Raw genomic sequence first — 23317 nt, forward strand, 5'->3', positions numbered from 1 at the left:
TTACGCAGCGGGATGTTTAGCAGTCGGTTTCAATTCAATTCAGCTTTATTTGTATAGCGCTTTTACAATGTAGATTGTGTCAAAGCAGCTTCACATAAATGGTCATAGTAACTGGAACAGTGTGGTTCAGTAACTGGAACAGTGTGGTTCAGGTTTTAGTGTTTAAGTTCAGTTCAGTTCAGTTTAGCTCAGTTCAGTGTGATTTAATCATTACTGAGAGTTCAAACACTGAAGAGCAAATTCATCGATGCGTAGCTCTACCAATCCTGAACCATGCGAGGCAGTGGCGACAGCGGAGAGGGAAAAAAAACTTCACCTGATGGGAGTGAAGAAAAAAAACCTTGAGAGAACCAGACTCGGTTGGGCACGACCATTTTAATTTCTCCGCTGGCCAAAAGTCTTGTGCAGAACTTCATTCGCCGTGGTTTATGCTGGAAGATGGCCTCAATGAAGACTCGTCTGTCCCTGGAGCGTCGCTGGAATCAGACACATGTTCTCCACTCCCCACGACCATCAGCGCAGCAGCAGCTCAGGATATGGCCTGGTCCCGGATATGGAATCCTTGGGATCATCACGTCGCTGGTCTTGGATCCAATCAGTGACTCCGCCTAATCTGAGGACCTCGGGATGAGTATCCCCAGGTGAAAATAGAGAATAAAGAGAATAATTAGCGTAGCTGCTGTTCATAGTGTATATAAGCAAGATGCAGAAGCCAGTGTGGAACCCGCTAGGTGATGCATTGAGTGTATGCTTTACTAAACAGATAGGTCTTTAATCTAGTTTTGAACTGGGAGAGTGTGTCTGAGCCTCGGACATTACCAGGAAGGCTATTCCAGAGTGTAGGAGCCATGAAAGAGAAGGCTCGACCTCCTTTACTTGATTTTGCTATTCTAGGTACTACCAGAAGCCCTGAATTTTGAGATCTTAAGGAGCGAGTTGGTTCGTAGCGAGACAGAAGGTTGGTTAGATAAACAGGAGCTAGATTATTTAGAGCTTTATAGGTGAGAAGTAATATTTTAAATTCAATACGAAATTTAACAGGCAGCCAGTGTAAGGAGGATAAAATTGGGGTTATATGATCATATTTTCTAGACCTGGTCAGAACTCTGGCTGCTGCATTTTGTACTAATTGAAGTTTGTTAAAAGAGGATGCTGGGCAGCCAGCAAATAGAGCATTACAGTAATCCAGTCTCGAAGTCATAAAAGCATGGACTAGCTTTTCTGCATCTGAGATGGATAGCATATTTCGTAATTTAGCGATATTTCTCAGATGAAAGAAGGCAGTTTTTGTGACATGGGATATATGGTTTTTAAAAGTTAGATTGCTGTCTAATATGACACCCAAATCTTTTATAGTAGAGCTAAAGCTAACTTTGTATCCCTCTAATTGTAAATTGAGTTGCGAGATCTGCTGTGTGCAAGATTTAGGCCCAATAAGTAATAATTCTGTTTTGTCTGAGTTTAAGAGAAGAAAATTGTTGGTCATCCAGTCTTTGATGTCTTTGATACACTCAGTTAGTTTAGAAAGTTCAGACGTCTCGTCAGGTTTAGTGGAAATATATAATTGAGTATCATCTGCATAGCAGTGAAAGCTGATCCCATGTCTTCTAATAATGTCTCCCAGAGGTAGCATGTAAATTGTAAACAGTAAAGGGCCTAAAACTGATCCTTGAGGCACCCCATACTTTACTGGGCAGATATGTGAAGGCTGTCCATTAAGATTCACAAACTGGTAGCGGTCAGTTAAGTATGACTTAAACCATTGTAGAGCCTGTCCCTGGACACCTGTAGACTTTAAGCGATTTATGAGGATATTGTGGTCAATGGTATCAAATGCCGCACTAAGATCGAGTAAAACTAATAGCGAGACGCACCCTCGGTCAGCAGCTAAGAGTAAATCATTGGTTATTTTCACTAAGGCGGTTTCTGTACTGTGGTGAGCCCTGAAACCTGACTGAAACACTTCAAAAATATTGTTCGTCTGCAGATAAGAGCATAATTGAGTGGAAACAACTTTTTCTAGTATTTTAGACATAAATGGAAGATTAGAAATAGGCCTATAGTTAGCTAAGTTGTTGGTGTCTAGTTGCGGTTTCTTAGTAATAGGCTTAATAACAGCTAGCTTGTAAGAGTTTGGAACATGGCCTATAGATAAAGAAGAGTTGATAATGTTAAGAAGAGGTTCTCCTATAGCAGGTAGCAGCTCTTTCAGTAATTTTGTTGGAATTGAGTCCAGCATACACGTAGCTGGTTTAGAGCTATTTATAATTTTTACTAACTCTTCATGTTCTATGATTTTGAAGCAGTGTAGGTTATTATTATGATTTAATGAAATATTTACAGGATTTGGAGTATAAGCCGGTGCAGAAAGTTTGGCATCTCCTATTTTCTGTCTAAAGCCTTCTATTTTATTACTGAAAAAATTCATGAAGTCATCACTACTAATTTGCGGTGGAGTAGTTTGTTCCAAGGATGACCGATTATTTGCTAATTTAGAGATGGTGTTAAATAAAAATCTAGGATTGTTATGATTATTTTCTATCAGTTTGCGCAGGTGCTCGGTCCTGGCAGATTTTAGAGCCCTCCTATAGCTGGACATACTGTCTTTGTACGCAATTCTAAAGACCTCTAAATTAGTTTTTTTCCATTTACGTTCCAGGGCGCGGGTTGCTGTTTTGAGCGCACGAGTATGACTATTATACCATGGTATAGTTTTAATCTCTCTAGCCTTTTTTAATTTGATGGGTGCCACAGTATTTAGTGTGCTAGTAAAGATGGCATCCATACTGCTGGTTACTACATCAAGATCATTTGAGTTTGCGGGTGCATTACGAAATAGAGAGAGATCAGGTAAGTTATTTATAAATTCATCTTTAGTTGACGGAACAATAGTTCTACTAGGGCGGAGTATTGGAGCGGGTTTGCTGATTTCAGGTAAACATAGCTTATATAGTAAGAGGTAGTGATCTGTAATATCATCACTTGGTGGTATAATGTCTACGTCAATAACCTCGATTCCATAAGACAGAATTAGATCTAATGTATGCTTTAAGCGATGGGTTGGACCCACAACGTTTTGCTTTATCCCAAGTGAGTGTATTAAATCCATAAACGCGAGCCCTAATGTATCATTAGCGTCATCTATGTGGATGTTAAAGTCACCTACAATTAGCATTTTATCAGTTTTGACTAGTAAGTCAGAAATAAAATCAGAAAATTCTTTTAGAAATTTGACATAGGGTCCTGGGGGTCTATATATGGTGATTAAAGCGAGAGATAACATAGGTTTTTGTATAGTATCTGGCAGCTGAACATTAAGCGATAATACTTCAAAGGAGCTAAACATAAGTCCGTTTCTCTGTTTAATATTAAGGAAATCACTAAAGATTGATGCAACTCCACCACCACGACCAGTTTGACGAGCCTCATGTTTATATAAGAATCCTGGAGGAGTTGCTTCATTTAAGCTAATATAGTCATTTTGTTTCAGCCAGGTTTCAGTGAGACAGAGTGCATTAAGATTGTTTTCTGTTATTATTTCATTAATGATAAGTGCTTTAGGTGCAAGTGACCTGATGTTTAGGAGACCAAGTTTTACGAAATTTGTATTTTCACTTTCTACTGGTTTTTCTGGTTTGATTCTTACTAGATTTTTCCTGGAGCACACAGTACGTTTATTTCTTAATCTAATAATACGAGGAACAGACACAGTCTCTATAGGATTCGCCAGATATGCGTTACTGATGTTTAAGTGGGGTGAACAAGAGTCTAGGTGGCTATAGTGTGAATTTTGTGAATTTTTACCTGCTAGTCAGATGGTGCGAAGTAGTCTGGAGATGTTGTCCGACAGGAGTTCAGCTCCGGCTCGACTGGGGTGCAGGCCGTCAGGACGGAAGAGCCTAGGACGCTCCCAGAAAAGATTCCAGTTATTAGCAAAGAGCAATTTCTGTTCTTTACACCATGTTATTAGCCATTCATTCAAAGCTAAAAGTCTACTGAACCTTTCATTTCCTCGGCGGTAGGTAGGAAGCGGCCCAGAAACGATGATCTGCGTGGCGGGCGAGGTGCGTCGAACCGTCTCGATCAGGCTCCTGAAGTCCTTCTTCAGGATCTCCGACTGCCGGAGCCCGGTGTCGTTTGTCCCCACGTGGAGGACAACGGCACCAGGGCTCTCGGCAGCGCCCAGGATGGTTGGAATCTGTGTAGAAATATTTTTCACACGGGCACCAGGAAAGCAGAAAGTACGTACTTTATTACCTTTTGAGGAGGCGGCACGGACGTGACGAACGATCGAGTCACCGATGATGGCCACATCGGGACCCGACTCGCGGAGAGGGGAGAAGCGGTTCTCCGTGGAGATCTCGAACACAGGCGGAGACGTTCTGCCCCGGGATCTGGGAAGCACCTTGCGCGGCTGCACCCAGGCGCCGTGGTAGCCGGGTGTCGGCGTGAACGACGCCTGGCTGAGCCGCGCCCCGGGTGCGCTGGGCCTGGACAGAGAAGGACGCGGGGTTGAGGTAGAGGGAATGATGTGGTTGTAATTTCCACGTACCTTAGGTGATGAGACGGCCTTAGCATTAGGTACGGCGAGAAGCCGTTCCCGTAGCCGCGACCGTCTTACCACCAGCGCGCGGATCTGGGACTCCACTTCTTCCAGCTCCAGCTCCAACGCCTCCATCGATGCTTCTCCTGCACACAAGGACAGAGACGGAAGCGACATTTTACGGGGTAAAGAGCAAAGCCAGTAAGTCAAACGTGTATGGTTAAAGAGGTCAGTAGCTTTAGCTGACCAGCGGCGCTAGCAGGCTAAAGCTACAAACAACAGGCGGATGCTCGAGGGACAGACCGTTTTTAAAGCAGTTTTGTTTGTATAAATGTATTAAGGGTTTGGTCACCCTAAGTAGGAGAGACAAATACGTAGCGAATGAGGAAGAATTTAATGATTAAGATTTAAATTGCGAGTAAATAGCAAGTCCAAACTTCAAGCACACAGTGTGTGACCGAACGGAGACAGTGACGCCAGTGACGTCACTCGAGCATGCGCACTAGTAGAGAAAAATCTGCTTTTGGAGTTGAAACAAAAGGACCATGCCCCGGAAAATGTCCCACTGTTTGGTTTCTTAAGCTGTGCCCACGACCAACACCCATAGTGTTATCGCGCACCGTTTGTACATGCTCAGTACCCGGGAATGACTCATTACGCAAAGTAACATCATTGTATACCCCAGTAAGCAAAGCGCCCCTCCCTCTGGGAACAAATGGGCTTGTTGCATCAAAATCAGAAGGAAATTTTTCGGCCATAATTGAATGTAAGGAATAATAATAACACAATTATATATATATATAAAGAAAAAAATAGTGTTCTGAGTCCAAAGTACAATTTTACCCTAAATTCAAGGATGTAGATAGCCTGAAAGAAAAGAAAAAAATGAAAAAGTGAAAAATATATATATATGTAACCAAATGACCAACCAGTCAACAGTCAGTTTTGGAAATAGTGATGAAAACACAGCATTCTCCAAAGTTCAGCAATCATGCGACGATCTTCAGGGTTCAGCAAACATGCGAAGATCTTCAGAGTTCATCAATCACGCAACAGTCTTCAAAGATCAGCAATCACACAGCGATCCTCAAATTTCAGCAACCACGCGGCGATCTGCGTTGTGCGGATCCTCGCGATGCCACAGGTCACGGCACCAGTGTAACGCTTCTCTTCCTGACGACAAAAATCACTCAGGCGGACACAGAGAACTGCGTTCTGCGTTGTTTATTCTGTAACAGAAATATACATCCTCTGGCAACAGTATGCATTTAAACATGCATCGCCTTTCTGCATTCAGCAACCATTTTCTGCTGTGTTGCCACATAAAGTCATTTTAACAAAACATTATTTATTTACAAAAGTTCAACATACCTGTAACAGAAATATACATCCTCTGGCAACAGTATGCATTTAAACATGCATCTAAAAAAAACCAAACAAATAGTAAGAAATCACCCCTGCACATATTAATGTCATCATTCCAGCTACACATAGCATGAGCAAATTAAACCACACAAAGTTTGTCACACACGGCAATCACTTGACAGATTTGATCTAAAACATCACTTAATGTTCATATTGGACTTGTATGTGTTATTAATATGTGTTAAAATACAAAATTTGTCACATTTAGCTGGAGCACATTTTACCTACCGCCTTTCTGCATTCAGCAACCATTTTCTGCTGTAGGCGGGGCTTTGCAGGTGAAAGGTGAAAGAAACAATTACACACTGTTGCCACAAGAGGTCTCTCAACAGCCACAAAATAAACAAAATAACCCATTTTGGTGAAAGACAATTAAACATTATTTTAACCCTGTTACATCTGCACAGTATGTTTTGTTCACGACATGTTTGAAATATCTCACTTTTTGAGCAGTATTCGTGAGGCTGCGCCTTCAGAAAGTACACCTGTTGTTGAGATTTCGTGTGGTAAGTTATTTATATACTGTTATATTGATGCACAATATGTTCTGGTTACATCACGTTCGAAGTTTTTCACTCTTTGTGCAGCATTTTGTCTTTGTTCGTGAGGCTGCGCTGTCAGCAAATACACCTCTCATAGTGATTTAGAGCGGTAGGTTATTTTTATCCTGTTCTGATAAACTATGTTTTGCTCACATCACATTTAAAATATTTCACTGTGTGTGCAGTATTTTGTCTGTGTGCCTGACGCTGCGCTGTCAGACGTTCATCCATTACAGAGATTTTGTGCAGTAAGTTATTTTTATTGTTACATTAATGCTACGGTCACATCATGTTTGAAATATCTCATTCTTTGTGCAGTGTTTGGTCTGTGCTGGTGACGCTGTGTCGTCAGAAAGTTCACCTGTCCTAGAGATTTTGTGTTGTAGGTTATTTTTATACTGTGATATTAATTATATGTATATATGGCTGCACAAAACCTGAAAAAGTTTAGCTTATGTATTATTTTCAACGCTCGTGTCGGTTTGATAGCTCCATTCACATAGTAAACAGTTGTTTCATTAAAATATAGCAACCATCATGCTAATAAATAAATATCCCTTCATATACAGCAATATATGTGACCATGACAATTATTATCATTAGTTGTTACTATGAGAAGTAAAGAACATTTTAAGATCTTAGCTGGGACAAAACATATGATCCATACCTGTACACAGTAAAATCATCAGAGTAAAATTTACTCAGTTCAGAGAACATTTGGTCCCTCTCTAAATTGAGCAAAATTTACTCAGCAGCAGAGTAAAGTTAATGAGCCGATGATGAGTTTAATTAAGTGATGATTGAGCACTGATGATGAACACCTGCTGTTAATATGCAGAAACAGAAGAGAAGCAGCAGCAGCTACGCTCATTGCTCACCTGATTGACTTTATTTCTGTCAGATGTTCAAAAAATCCATATGAGACTGTGGCGAGGGGGCGTGGCCGAGAGCCGTGGGAACGGAGTAAGGCCACCGCGTAAGTGGATACACCTGCGGTGCGCACCTGCCTCGGATCCCACGGAAGGAGCTCTGGACCATAAAAGGAGGAACTATGGCAGAGGAAGCCGAGAGAGGACCGGGCCCGGACATATTTTACTTTTGCTTTCAGTTTGACGGCAGTCTTCGTGAGGAGCTGCCGTCCGTCCGTTTTGGTTTAGACACGGAGACTGCCGTCCCTGTTATTAATAAATATTTTAAAACTGCGTTGGTTCTCCGCCTCCTTCTTTCTGGCGGCCAAAGGGCCATGAACTTTATTACAGTGGTGCCGAAGCCCGGGAGAAGGAGGGACGCGTTGTCCAGATGCCCTTGCCGCTGAGAGAGGGGCGAGTGTTTGGGAGTTAACCCGAGTGGGGGAGAAACCTGTTCGTCTGCCCAGAGTGCCGGGACGGCCTGAGGCTGGCCAGGAAAGGATCTGCCTGCTGCCGTCTCCCAGCATGGGGAGGAGCAGGAGACGCAGGGCTCACCACCGAAGGGGAAAGTGCTGAAGGGAGCCATCCCACAGAACCCGGGGGAGTTGCCGCGATCCACCATGATGCCAGAGCCTGCATCCATCCACGGAAGCGGAGCAGGAGACCAGAGATGCCGCCAGCCAGCCAGGAGAACCGCCGCCGGACGCCAGAAGACAGACGGGTGGATAGATTCCTCCACAGGGCTCCCAGCACGTCATCGCATCTCTCAGCTGGTGGAGGACCGAGTGGCAGCGTGTCTGGGGAACCGAACCCCAATTTTTTTTTTCTTTTTCCTCTCTCCCCTTTCCTGGTCTACTCTGTCTTTCCTTTTTTTTCATCTCCTGTTCTCTCGGCCCATCTCATATAGGTCTCGCAGGGGCTGTGGCGCCAACCCCCCCATTGTCTCCGTGAGGAGCTGCCGTCCCTGTTATTAATAAATATTTATAAACTACGTCGGTTCTCCGCCTCCTTCTTCCAGGCGGCCAAAGGGCCGTGAACTTTATTACTGAGACTTATAGTGAAGTCCAGTGTTGTAATGAGAAACTAAATCATTTGGTGATGAAAGGTTAGTAATTTCAGGAAGAGAGTTAATACTAGCAAAAAAAGGATTTTAAATTAATATGTTTTATGTTACGGAAGGAAATAGTACGGAGAGATTTGGTGGAAGAAAGAGAGAGTGCAAAATTAAATCAGAGGAGAAAATTATCCGTTATAGGGAGTTCCTCAGCAGAGAGGTCAATGGGTGAAACACCAGAGCAGCAGATGAGGTTGAGGGTGTGTCCTTTAGAGTGTGTGGGAACATTGACATGCTGTTGAAGTCCAAAGCTCTCAAGACAGGATATAAAATCTCTTGTAAGGGAGTTATTAAAATTATCCACATGAATATTAAAATCTCCTAAAACCATAATATTAGGTGAGAGGGTGGTAATATGTGTTAAAAAGCAGCAAAGTCATTTAGAAATTCATTATTTAGTTTGGGTGGACGATAAATTATGGAAACATTTGTAGGTGTGGATCCAGAAAGTTTTGAAATCATAGATTCGAATGAAGGAATAATGTGAAAATGTTTTTAAAGGAAAATGAGAAAGATTTTCAAGAATGTGTTCTCAAAAATTTCTACATTTGTTTCAGAAACAAAGTGCATAAAAGACCAGTTTCAGAACAATTTTGGAAAAAAATATTTGTGGAAATAGACGAAGAGGGAATCTGGAAGAATTTAAAATGGAAATATTTAGACGCAAAAATTGAAACGTTGGATTATTTCATCAGACATAATGTTATTTTCACTGAAACAAAACTGGCACAAATTGGAAGCAGTGAGAATGCATTATGCAAAATATGTGGACTGGAAAATGAAGGTATTATGCATTTGTTTTTAAAATGTGTTGAATTTAATACATTTATGGCAAAGTTAAAAGAAAGTATTAAACAAATGATGAAAAGTAAAACTGATTGAGGAGGAGACAGATTGGTATAAAATATTTTTATTTGGTTTTAATTAGGGATGCACCGATATGGATTTTTTGGCCGATACCGATAACCGATAATTCTTCAGACTTGGAGGCCGATAGCCGATATGTATAGGCCGATAATAATAAATATTTTAAATTGTTATATTTTTATACAGCAAACTTCATAAAAGATTGAACTGCTCTTATGAACTGAATAGTCTATACTTGAAGCAAAAAAGATATGATTTCGAAATTGCAAGGTGTCAACATCGGATCGATAACGATAATCTTAAAAATAGCATTTATCGGACAATAACGATATGGGCGCCGATATATCGTGCATCCCTAGTTTTAATGGAAGTAAAACAAGAATTGCCAATTTGTTTCTATCAGTTGCAAGAACTGTAATTTGAGAAAGGAGAAACATTGTTAAAAATAAACATGCTAAAATGAAGTTATGGACAATGTGTAAAAGAAACTGGAAAACTATATTAAAACTGTGGAACAATATTTTAGAATGGAAGAAAAAGAGACTGAATTTTACAAAACGTTTATGTTGAATACTCCTTATATTACGTACTCACTAGATGGTTTGAAAATAGATTTGCCAGAATGATTATGCTTGTTGTTTTCCTGTTTTGAAACCAATATAATGTCATAAGGAATGTTTGTAAATGATATTTTTATATGCTTCTGAACTGATGTTTTGAAAAAAAAAAACATATACTTGGATCGATACAGAGAAGATTAGCATGGCCCCTGCGAAAAGGAACCTGATGGATCTTCTCTGTCCCCACCCTGTGGCCCCCAGCAGTCCTCTCGACGTCACATGGCCTTAGACTGCAAGGTAGTGACCCCTGAACCCCATTGGGGTCACCTGTGACCTTGACAGGTGCTCATGCTTGCTGAAATTAATGAAATTACCCAATATGGTAAAAAATCAAAGGCGGGAACTGGCATAATTAGCCATGTGCTTTCTGGGGTATGACAGGTGCATATTAATTAGCCATGTGCTGTAGACTGCTCTCATTGTATATCATATATTACATAATTTGAAAAAGAAAATCCATTTTAAATGAATTGAGTAACATATAATAATAATAAGTAATATTTTTTAATAAATGTATTACATTATATTCAAATATAATTCTATGTTTATTTGCAACATAACTAAATATAGCTTTTTTGAATTGCATGTCAGTTAGATAAAATGTTTTTATAATCAGGACTTATATTTGACACCTTTTAAGAAATAAAATATTTTAATAGTTCAATAATAAACATACTGAAATATTGACTTTTAAATGTTTTAGAATTTTGTCAATTATATTGACCGTAATGTTCAGGTAACTTATTTATTAATATTAAATAACACATAATAAAATTTTAAACAACTGATTAAACTAAATATAGTACCTAAAAATATTAGGTTGTAGGATATAAGAAATATTATATTAAAATACTTTCAAATTTAAATTTCAGGCATTGATATTTAAATAGGTTTGTCAATTTTTTAAAGTTTAATAAATTATTTAAAAATTCAATTAAATATGTTTTAAAATATTTCATTTACATCAATGTTTACAATTATATTTACATATACATATTATTTTTAGGTGTTACTGCATTTACATTGAACATTTACTCGAGTTTAATTTACAATATAATATTATACCATTTTTATTTTAACTGTTAGCTAAACTAGAGTTTATAACTTGTTTATAAATAATATACAGAACCCTAATATTACCATACTTTAAATTACACAATGATAACATAAAAAGCAACCACATGAATATGTGTACGCAGTGTATTTTTGGAAGTTTAATTTTATCCTTCAACTCTTGTTTGCAATAAATGAATAGAAAAAAATGATGTAAAGTGTAATATAAATATTGTGTAAAGTTATTCAAGTCACAACACACAGCAAATTTTAGATAGTAGATTTAACTACCTTGGAGTTAAAATTAACACTCCCTCAGAGTTTATATGGGAACCACTATAAGTGTTAAAAATAACACTTTTGAAAGTGTTTACATTGTCAACACCAAGAGAGTGTTAATTAGCAAACTCTTATTGTGTAAAATATCTGTTAAATTTCCGAAAAAATACCAGCAGCTGTGGTTGCCAGAATCTTTCTGTGAAAAACATGGAAGTTTTATATAACTGTATAAATTTACAAAAAATAACCATATTTATCGAACTAATGTATTGTTCATTTTACAAAATCATAGCTTAGTGCAAAAACATGTAAAGTCTTTAGATGCAATAATGTTTTCATGTGTGATTGCAAGTAGCAAACAGATTTTGACTGTATTAATAACTTCACAGTTACCTTTAAACAAAAGAAGATGCAGCATAAAATCAAACTTTCTCAGTTCATCTTGGACTTGAACAGAGACGCTATTATCCTCCACAATGGTGACACAAAAACCGTTTTGCTGTTTTTCTTTTTTTTTTCATTTTTAGATTTTACGGAAAAATACCAGCAGCTGTGGTTGCCAGTAATCTGCTGTTTTTAACATTCATAAATTCAGTTTACAGAATATTTCTGTTAAAAGCACATTCAACAGTCTGTATTTTTAATCGATCTCACACTGCAAATTTTAGATTTGGTAGATTTAACTACCTTAGAATTAAAATTAACACTCCCTCAGTGTTTATATGGGAACCACTATAAGTGTTAAAATTACATTTTTGAAAGTGTTAAAATTTTTAACACTCAGAGAGTGTTAATTAGCAAACTCTTATTGTGTAAAATATCTGTTAAATGTATGTCAAAATACTGGCAGCAGTGGTTGCCAGTAATCTGCTGTTTTCAACATTTTACATTCGTAAATTCATTCGTTTCCAGAATATTTCAGTTAAAAATACATCCCATAGTCTGTATTTTTCATTCGAACACACTTAAGCCTTAAATTCCAGAGCAAAATCCTAACTAGTGTCCTCACTACAGAGGGCTGAACACTTAGACAGTGATGAAGTTAATGAGACAATTAAGTGTCTAATTAAAGGAGGATTGAGAATTATTGATGAACAACTGTTAACAAGCAGAATCACTGAAGGAAAGAAAAACACAAGCCAAAACCAAAGATGAAATCAACTGAGAAAAAAAAAAAAAACTCTAAATAAAATATTATTCAATAAAAATAAAACAAAGTACACAATAAAAAAGGTTATTTTTCCACATATTTAAAAAAAAAAAAAACTCATCACATTAAACAACTTATCATGGAGGTTCACCTATTACTGACCTTTGACTTGATTTCTGTCATGTGAACAAAAGCTCTGTATGAAATTTCTGTTGTTCATTTGAAGTCACCATGATGGAGGACAGAGTCTGCTTTAGTCAGGTTCTTCAACTTCTTGCTGGAAATGTCTTTTAATTTGGCTGCTATAGTTATTAGTGTTAATCACACTATTTATACATATATCATGGAAAGCCAAAAGAAAATTGAAGTGTTAGACTGAAGAGGTTATTTATGATATCATATCCATCTTTCCTGCTTGTTTTTTAATTCAGTATCATATTAGTTATGTGTGAGAAACAAATAATATACATAAATGAAACCACTGAACCTCCAACAATTAATGACCTTATTATAACAGGTTTAAAAACACCATTTACAATGAGAATGTTTGATCTATGGCAAAACTTAAAAACACCCACACATCAACAATTAGTCTTTGAATCTCAATAATGGTGACAAACAAAAAAATAAAAATCAATAAAATAAAAACACTACTGAAATATCACCTCCCAAAAACAACACAAAATAAAGCAAAAGAAAGAGATTGTAAGAACATAAAGCTGCATAATTTATTCATGCTGCAATGCATGCTGGGAGCTTTGTACTATGCTGGCACCCAGCATGCATTGCGGCATGAACTATGCAGCTTTTTTTTTTTAGCAACCACGGTTGAGGTTCATATCCTGATTCTTGATGTCTGTGTGTCATAATGAGCAAGCTGGAGCTTGAATGTTTAGTGCATGACACTCTAATTATTAATTGCATCCTAATTGTTTGTTGAATTTTCTATAAAGAGCAGCAAACTGGTAGTAGTATTGTCCCATGCAGTTTTAATGCAACTATATTTGCATATTTTATCAATCAACTTATTAAACATCTGAAATTATATCTAGAACAATTAAGCATAAACAGTATAGTTTCTCTTGACCTTTCTTGCTATAACTGATGAGTTTTAGAAACACAGTTATAACAGTCAGAGAACCATTAGGATATAAGAATAAAGCTTCAAGAGCTCAAATAAGCAGCCTCTGATCTCCATGATGGTGAGGTCAAATGAAATATTTTTAATAAAAAAATATAAACCTCTGTTCATTGTCAAATATTCTTACAGAAATGAAGTCAAACTGTAATCAGTGAAGCTGCTTATACTATTATTTAATGGAGTTGTTTAATCCACTGTTTTAATTCAGTTGGTTTGGTGTGAGGCTGTGTCTGTAGATTTATTTCTTCCTTCAGTTTCTTATTCCTTCAGTGATTGTGCTTGTTAACAGCAGGTGTTCAACAGCAGGTGTCTGAATTCACTTATTTGTGGTCATTCCCTCTGTCCAGTGGACTAAACTAATTGACCAATTTAAGGGCCAGGTGAATGAGGGTGTGGCGAGATTTCAGACACTCTGATTAGTTTCTCAAATACAAGGGTTTTCTACAAAGGTAGATACATGTTACTCTGTATGACAAGGAGGCAAATCAGCTTCTAACGCCGAGAGGGTTATCTTACCTTTATCTAACACTAGAATTTTAACACTTTACTCTGAATTACCACAACACTTGAAATTTAACACCAATGAATTTGCTGTGTACTACTGAATATATCAGTATAGAACATGGAAATTACCCTACAAAAGCTCGGACCAAACCCAAAAGTTTCTAAAGACTTTCTAAAGACAAAAAAGGATGCTCAAGGGTATCAAATGCCTTGAAAAAGTCTAGAAATAGAAATAAACTTGTCTGAGGAATTAAATAATCGAGCAGATCAAGTATCATTCTGAATAATTCTCCCTTTAATACATTAAAAATAAAAGATAATACAATAAAAAATAAATTTAATACAATAAAAGCTGATTGTGTTTCATTAATTATCTCGCCTATACCTTTTTTTGAGTCTATTGGCAAATACATGAGAGAGCAATTTAAAATCATTGGACAAAAGAGTTATGGGTCTCCAATTATTTAAAAATAATTTGTCTTTGCTTGGCTCTGGAACTAAAATTATTAAAATCTGCTTCATAGAAGTCGATAGTTCTGCTTTGTCTTTACTTTTCTTAAGTGCTTCAAACACTAAAAATCTCGTCTCTGGCCAAATATGTTTATAAAACTCAACTGTAATTCCGTATATGCCTGGATTTTCCATTGGACATTTTAAAAATAGCAACATCAAGTTCAGAGATAACAATGTCAGATTCCATCATTTCCCGGAAGCTGTCATCTATAATAGAAACTTTATCTTTTGAAAAGGAAAATAAAAAGTCACAATCACTCTCATTAAATTTTGATTTACATAATAATATGAATAGATGTGATCATTAATCAAAGTTTTCTCTTCACTTACATTGTTATTTATGCTACGTTTATTAATAGTTTTTGAAGCTTGCCTTTGCTTTACTAAATTTAAAAAAATGTATGAAGAATTTTTCTCCCCCTCTTCTATCCATTTCACTCTAGATCGTAAAGCTCCTTTAGCTTTCTCTGTATAGTAGTCATCCAACTCTGATGGAAAAATACGAAGTTCATTTTGTTCTATATCTCCAAGAAAATCTTTATCACCAAGGTCATTTAATCTAGATAAAACTGTTAACTGTCTTTTTTTTTCCTAACAGAGGAAAACAATAGCTCATTACAGCAGAGCCATTTTTAACTCGATTTATTTTTAATTTGAGAAAAGCATGTGGCAAAAGAAAAAGAAAACCAAGCGGCAAATAGGGAGAAAAGCATTTGCCAAATGCTTATTTAAAAAGCTGTTTAAAATGTGTTTTGTGATTTATTAATACAATTTTTTACTGTTTGATTAATCAGCCTTTAAAACATGAATTAAATAAAAATACAGTAATAAAAGTGTCTATTTATTTATACATTTAAAATGTTTTTGTAATGCATTGTTTTATTGCCTAATTAAATGACTTTTAACCATCTGGGGTCTGAGGGTGTTTTGGGGCTCTGGAGAAGTTTTGACATGCACTGACATTTGTGTTGTTTTCAGTATCTTAAAAACATTTTAATGGCTAATGTGTGATAACACTGTAAACAGCACAAGTTGGTTTACAATAATACCTAAGCAGCATGTTTGTATGTGTTTGTGTTTTTGAGAAAGAAACGTTTATGCGTGGTTAGTGAAAAACTAAAATTTTGAAGTCACTGAAACAAGGCCGTGAAACACACAGAGAACATTTGTGCACAAGACTTTTGAGAACTGGATCTGGTAGTCTAGTGTTTTTGCTTCAAAATGATGTGAGAATCATCTTGTTCACTTACTCACAAAAAAACAATTCTATGAATTAAAATTTCTAAGTCACTTTCTGTGTGAAAATAGTTTATGCGAGAAGGCGTGAACTATCATTACTATGCAGAGAGTAACACCAGAGAAGACAAAGACCTGCATAATGAGCTGCATAACGAGCCATCAGACAGGTATGTGACTAAGAGTTTCAAGAAAGAATCTGAGAAAAAATAAGTTTATTTATATATTTTAATTTTTATATTGTTTATTTTTATATTATTTTTATATTGTGCTTCTTCACCCGTGTAGCATGCCATCGTTCAAACAAAATAAGTAACTATAATAAAGCTTATCGTTTGATGCCATGTCTCGGGGAGCGTTTACATTATCACCTGGCTGGCTCACCTCAGTTCATTTCCATATGAAATGCGCCTTCACTGCGGGCGGGATCACGTTCGCTGTAATGAGGCGACAGGAGAATCAGTACCTGCCCTTACTTTTATACGAATTACTTGAAAGATTATTTGTTTTCGACTTATATTGGTTAATGCAAAAGTAGACATATCAAGCTTTCTTTAGAAACATCTCACATGTTTCTTTGTCGAGTATTTGCTGAGTTTTAGTTCATTTTAATGACGTGTTTTTCCTGACACAGTCTACCAGAGGTGTGGACTCGAGTCATGTGACTTGGACTCGAGTCAGACTCGAGTCATGAATTTGATGACTTTAGACTCGACTTGACAAAATATAAAAAGACTTGCAACTCGACTTGGACTTGAACATAAATGACTCGGACTTTGACTAGGACTTGCCCCTATTGACTTGTAAAGACTTGCTGCTTCCCATGAAAAGCCCAACGATAAAAAAGTATGTTGACATAGACCGCTCTCTCTCTCTCCCCGTTTATGTGTGCGTGTGTGTGACAGCATGCGCGCGCGCGTGTGTGTGAGCATGCGCGCTTTCGGCATGACGTCCAATCAAAGCACGGTAGATTGTTTTGATTCGTCAGTATCCAACGTGACTACTATGAGGCGCCGGAGTGGACAAAAGTCAAGCGAACGCAGAGAGAATTTGAACTTGAGATCGAGCCAATACTCGCGTGCCAATACACTCTCTCTCTCTCTCTCTCTCTCTCTCTCTCTCTCTCTCTCTCTCTCGTGCATTCAGTCTCTTTGCGTTCGCTTGACTTTCGTTTACGATGGCATCTCATACCTTTAGTGCTTTTGCTCTCACGGGATCCTCCTGTTAAACTGACCTTTCGCTAAGCCATGCCCAAAAACCGCCACCCACCAATCGCGGCTTACCAATCGTAGCTACGGGCAGAGGCTCTGTCAAGCTTTCGAGCGAGGGAAACAAGCCAAATCGTTGTGCAATTGGATTATGCAAATCTGACACCCGCTATCCTAAAAGTTTGGACTGGGTGGTGGGATTTTTTCCTTTTTCAAAACCGAAGCCCAAGAGGAGAAATGCCAGCGTGGATCAAGCTGTGTGAGGGGCAGTAAAGGAGTTAAGCTAAGTTGGTTTTGTTTTCGATATTCACATTCAGTGATAGGTGGCAATAACTCACACTCCTCTTATCCTAAACAGATCTAAACTGTGTTTCTTATAAAAAATAAATAAAAAAAAACAAAGCAGGTTATGTTTCCCAGCGGTCTTTTTCTTTTTTTCCACTCGATATTATGAGCCAGGGCTCGACAATAAGGACTGCCCGATGGCCCGGGGCCAGCGTGCAAGACACTCGGGCCAGTGTACAAAATGTTACTGGCTCGATCGGGCCAGCTGCTGCCTTTTTGCCTGCCAGATCGAGCCAGAGCTGCGTGCTGCGACTGTCTGTCAATTGTGTGCAAATACAATCTTACGGTGCTTTCCCACATAGACGTTTGTTTCGGAATCTGTCTCGTTTCACCCGTTAGCGCGTTTTTTTAGCATATATCCAGCAGTTGCGCTCGCTTCCGCGCCAAATCAATCAGTCCAAGTTCGCCTGAATGAGACGCGGTCTCTGTCCTATTGAGCGTATCGATTGTAGCGAGAAAACAAAACAATGCAACGAACTAACGACCCAGGCTATATCACAGTGTATCATGATCGTGTAATAGCCATATATACGGCTATATGAAGAGGGAATGATGAGCAGGGCGAGATGTCATTCTTACCGGTAAATGCGAAAGTGAAAGCATGCTGAAATATTACCGAGATCTGTTTATCCAGCCTGATCTCGGTTTATCCGTCACGAAAATTGACCGAAATTACTATCTGTTAATTTTTCCATATTTTAATCGTATAATAGGCCTATGTTGTATTAGGCCTGTTATTTTGTTCATTTCCGCACTGACAGCTCGAAAGAAAGATTTACATTGATCTGATGCAGTCTCGGTTCATCTGCTATGTCTCTCTATAATTTAAGCCAAAAATACAGAATTATAGTCAACGTTTCTTTAATAGATTGATTAATTCAATTGATTGATTTCTACAAAACCTTACAATTGAAATGAGGCTCTGTATATATGAGAAAGTCTTACCTCGATTTGTATTCGGTGACGATGTCTGTGGGTTGTTAAAATTAAAGTGCACATTTTCACTTATAAAATATTCTATACACAATACACAAAAGTTTGGGGTCAGTGTGATTAAATATGTTAAAACAAGCTTCTTCTGCTCACCAAGGCTGCAATTATTTCATCTTAAATACAAATTGTGAAATGTTGCACTATAAAATAACTGTTCAAAAGTAGTTTATCATTTAATTTATTCATTTATTCCAGTGATTTTAAAGATGAGATTTCAGCTTCATTACTCCAGTCACATGATCCTTCAGAAATCACTAATATTAATTATTATTATATTTATTAATGGTAATAGTTAAAAAATCAATAATGTCTGGAGTAATTATTTTATTTGAAACTAAATACAATAACAAAGCAGTTATTTAAAATTTTAATAAATATTTAACAATTACACCTTTTTTACATTTATAAATATAGCCTTGATGAACTGAATAGTTTTCCTTAAACATTTTAAAAATTACCGTAAATATATATACAGATTTATTAGCCCCCTTTTGTTTTTTGTTTTTTCTTTTTAAAATATTTCCTAAATGATGTTTAACAAAGCAAAGAAATGTTGATATTTTGTCTGATAATATTTTTTCCTCTGAACAAAATCTTATTTGTTTTATTTTGGCTAGAATAAAAACATTTTTTTAACCATTTTAAGGTAAAATTTATTAGCCTCTTAAGCTAATTGTTTTTCAGACTGTCTACAGAACAAACCATCATTATACAATAACTAGCCTAATTACCCTAACCTGCCTAGTTAACCTAATTACCCTAGTTAAGCCTTTAAATGTCACTTTAAGCTGTATAGAAGTGTATTGAAGAATATCTAGTAAAATATTATTTACAGTCATTATGACAAAGATAAAATAAATCAGTTATTAGAGATGAGTTATTAAAACTATTATGTTTAGAAATGTGCTGAAAAAATCTGTTCTCTGTTAAATAGAAATTGGGGGAAAAAATAAACAGGGGTGCTAATAATTTAGGGCAACTAATAATTCTGAAATCAACTGTGTGTGTGTGTGTGTGTGTGTGTGTATACACACACACACACACACGCACATTCAAATAGCGATTAACTTCTTTTTTTTTTTTTTTTTTGGTGGGGCCAGTGAAAATTTGGGCAGGGAAAGTAAAAATCAGAACCACTGGCCCGATCGGGCCAGTAGAAAAAATCCTTAGCGTTGAACCCTGTGAGCACTAGTTTAAACCCTCGCTATTGTAACGCATATAAATACATACACTAATATTTGCTGGTAGGAAAAATCTATTTGTTCACTTCTGTTATTTATACTTTATTGTGCATTTCAATTTTTTTCTTCCACTTAACTGCAAATTTGAATAAAAACTGGATAAAGAGCACACAAACATGCTGACAGTAATAGGTACTGTACACTGTTATGGGTCAATAATGCTAATATTCGGCACAAATCCATCAGTTTCTTAGGTTATTAGATTATTTTATAATTTCACCTCTCCTGCTGTGCATGAACTATGCTGTTGAATGTTCAGCGTATGAGGTGGCTAGGCTAACCTTGCTTCAATTTTGATGAAATTATTCTCTAATCAGTTGCTATTATGTTGTGAATATACCCCTGTAATGTATACTGCAGTCCTCTTTTGTCTGGCTTTCTCAGATATCTCACCTGTTTGTCAAAAATGACTAATAAATCCTTGGGAATGTCTGACACCAGCGCATACACACTGTAATAGATGTGCCAGGCATGAAAGCTTGACAGGCGTAGTAGCAACAGTAACTAAGGAGGGCGAGGCTTAGCGAAGGGTTATTCCAAGAATGTTGATATGGTTTCTTTCTTGCTTTACTATTTATTAACAATACACAAAAAACTAAAAGGTTAAGGTAAATTCTTTAATAAATTCTAGTGTTTTTGAGTATTATACTTGTTGTATACTTGTATTATACTTATGTTTTAGGCTAGTATTATTTACGACTTGTTAATTAATGCTTCATAATACAGTAGTATTACCAATAGTGAACAGATAAAATAATACAAAGTGTAGTTTTACTACAGTAAAGTGTAGTGATTTGTAGTATAAAATACCCTATATTGTAAAATAATACAGCACTGGGTAATTTGTTTATATTACACTTGTGTTACCATAGCAACTATAGTATTACCACAACTGATCAATTGAAGTTCTTTACTGTAGTAGGCTACTGTTCAAAACACAGTACATGCCAATATACGTGTTCAGGGGCCCTGTGGAACAGCTTTCCTCAAAATGAAGAGGATGACATGGAAAATGTCCTCCACAATCTCATCAGTAAAGTGGAAGCCAGCAGACACTAGTTTACTTTATTTTAGCTGCCATGATAAAATGAGATTGATAGTGAGATTTATTTGAAGAGTGAATAGTACAGTAGGCTATAATACCTTATCAAGTGTTTCCTTATTTTTATCACAGTTACATTTCCGCTTGCATTAGTTTTTGTTTAAATGCTTTTAAAATAAAATGTATTCTTTACATCCAACATCTATTCCAGGGGTGCCTTATAGTGGTGTAAACCCCTTTACAAGGGGTGTTACCCCTGTGTACACTCTAGCCACCCCTGTGGCCAACCCGATATGATTTTGCTGTTGACATTATTTATTTAAATCTACTTACATAAATGCAATACAATGCAATATTTCAATAAATAAATAGCAGCCACTAAATTATTGTGGATTGATTGGTGCCACTGACGTAGCTGGCCTCTTCTGGCCCCCCTTAAGCAAATTTTCAGGGGGGCACCACTGGTCTATTCTCTGTCTTTAAGTGTTTGAAACTGAAAATATCTCATCATATAAAACAAACAAAAATGTTATGGTTTATTAGATTAAACATTTAATATGTAAGTCTATTTTAGTATTTTGGTTATTGTTATTAAACAGTGCAGCAATATGAATCATATCAAAAAGCATGAAAGGAAGAGGGAACACGACACAAATTGTGAGTTTGCATATAATCTCTGAGAGCGCTCAAGAAAATTTGTGTGTGAGCAGTGCATATTTGAGAGCGAGAGAAAATTTGCGCGTGAGCAGCGTATATTTGAGAACTCGCCATCAGTTTTGTCCACAAACAGAGGAAATCCGTGCACGAGCATCACACAAGGTAGCGAGCAAAGCTCTTCAACGTTATGTGAAGAAAACAACGTTATTGTTTGTATGAAGTAGCCTACTACAATAACAATATGTGCTACCATTTTACATTGCTGCTAGACGGATTTGCAACTCCATCTCTTCAGCACACACGAGATTCAATTGACAAAATTCCAATTTCACTCAATTTAACTTTGCGGCATATTCAGGAGTTGGTCTACTGCTACCACATTGAGGTTATGTAATTTTGGTTAATCACAAGTTGATCACCGAAGACATAACATAGCACAACTAAACTTAATGAATTAGACAGCAGGAGACCGGAAATTTCTGTGTGATGTGAGGCAAAATGGAGTCTTTTTTTGGTGGAACTCGTTCTTGTGCATTATGCTGTGGAGACGAGACGCAGCACTGTTCAGTACTTTTTCAGAAAATTGCATTTGTATTTTTATATATCTGAGCGATGTTCTTTCATAAAAAAAAGGTTTGTTTAATTAATACAGATCTTACAACCATACCTAATCTGTATATATTTTATTTTTCTGTTAAAAAGACTCGAAAAGACTCGAAAATCAAACTGCAGGACTTTGGACTTGACTTGAGACTTGTTGCCTTTGACTTGGGACTTGACTCGGGACTTGCCTGTCTTGACTCGGGACTTGACTCGGGACTTGAGGGCAATGAATTGAGACTTACTTGTAACTTGCCAAACAATGACTTGGTCCCACCTCTGGTTTATTGTGGGTATGTTGTTTACATGAAAAAATCTGTGTTACAAGTTAAACAAAAAATCTATTAAACAATAATATTTTTGAATTTAACTATTTTTTGTCTTGCGTTTACATTAATTTGACATTTAAATAGCCAAAATTACAAGTTTCAGTATTTTAAATGTGATTAATCGCGATTAATTTAAAAAAAAAAGGTGCGATTAATTAGTTAATTTTTTTTTGACAGCACTAATATATATATATATATATGTATATATGTGTGTGTGTGTGTGTGTGACTACTATTACTAACAGCAATGTTAGGTGGGCAAAATAAAACTGAAAAGGATACTTTTTTAAACTAGTATGGGTCTATTAATCTCATTGTCACCCTTTAAAAGGTTTAAAAACCAACATTTATAAATTTATATATTCATGAATGAAGAATATTTTGCAAAGCATAAACGGTTATTAACTACTTAATGCTGTGTACAATTTTCTTTAGTCACATTAAATTTAACTTGTTTATTGCTAAAAGGGTTTACATGGATATTGACATGAGACATGAGTATATGCAATTATAGAAAACATGCTCAGTGTTTTCAATATGACTTTCATAACATTGACAAGATCTCCTGCTTATCAACTTTTAATCTCAGGAATTCTTTTGATGGAAACACATCATTAATCATTTAAAGTGAAGTTCTTTAATTTTGGGTAGAATTGAATAAGAAATGTAACTTGTCTTATTTTTCTAATTCCTGTGAATTAAAATCTTTAAAAATAAATGAGGTCTGAGCTGATTAGGATGAAGCCTTTGAATTAGAATATTCCTTTAAAACTTATTACATTTTGGAAAAAAAAATTCTAAAAAATAAAGATGGAATAGAGAACATTACAGAATAGTGTGAAAGAAAACCTCTGGTCAATACTGTGATGTTTTTAGGGATAATATTAATTATTGTTTTAAACTCTTTAGGGTGACAAGCAAAACCCCGTTTAAAGAATGGGTTGAATAATTTTAATTTAGCAAAAAGATTGTCATTTTAAGTTAAAAAAAATCAAATGTGATTATAAT

General features: G+C 36.5%; 2 protein-coding genes and 1 pseudogene across 12 annotated transcripts in view; 2 read left to right on the plus strand and 1 right to left on the minus strand.

Moving 5' to 3' along the window:
- The window catches only part of LOC137487288 (uncharacterized), a 371338-nt gene that overhangs the window by 58935 nt on the left and 289086 nt on the right, over window positions 1-23317 (plus strand). The gene's annotated exons all lie outside the window — the stretch shown is intronic.
- znf1069 (zinc finger protein 1069) overlaps window positions 24-23317 on the minus strand; it is a 616019-nt gene continuing 592725 nt past the window's right edge. The window contains exons 1-4 of one of the 11 annotated variants that reach the window (XM_073948793.1): window positions 5473-5855; window positions 4258-4689; window positions 4002-4198; window positions 24-3899 (exon numbers count right to left, since the gene is read on the minus strand). In XM_073948793.1, the coding sequence (XP_073804894.1) occupies window positions 4005-4198; window positions 4258-4678 (615 nt within the window). In that variant the 5' untranslated portion in view covers window positions 4679-4689; window positions 5473-5855 and the 3' untranslated portion in view covers window positions 24-3899; window positions 4002-4004. Of the gene's footprint in view, window positions 4690-4790; window positions 5031-5386; window positions 5856-5914; window positions 5969-23317 lie in introns of those variants that run through there. The other 10 variants (XM_073948792.1, XM_073948788.1, XM_073948789.1 and 7 more) reach the window with 10 other exon arrangements.
- Window positions 10113-10180, plus strand: LOC137495127 (U6 spliceosomal RNA; annotated as a pseudogene).

The sequence above is a fragment of the Danio rerio genome, chromosome 4, assembly GCF_049306965.1.
Source record: "Danio rerio strain Tuebingen ecotype United States chromosome 4, GRCz12tu, whole genome shotgun sequence".
NCBI lineage: Eukaryota > Metazoa > Chordata > Actinopteri > Cypriniformes > Danionidae > Danio > Danio rerio.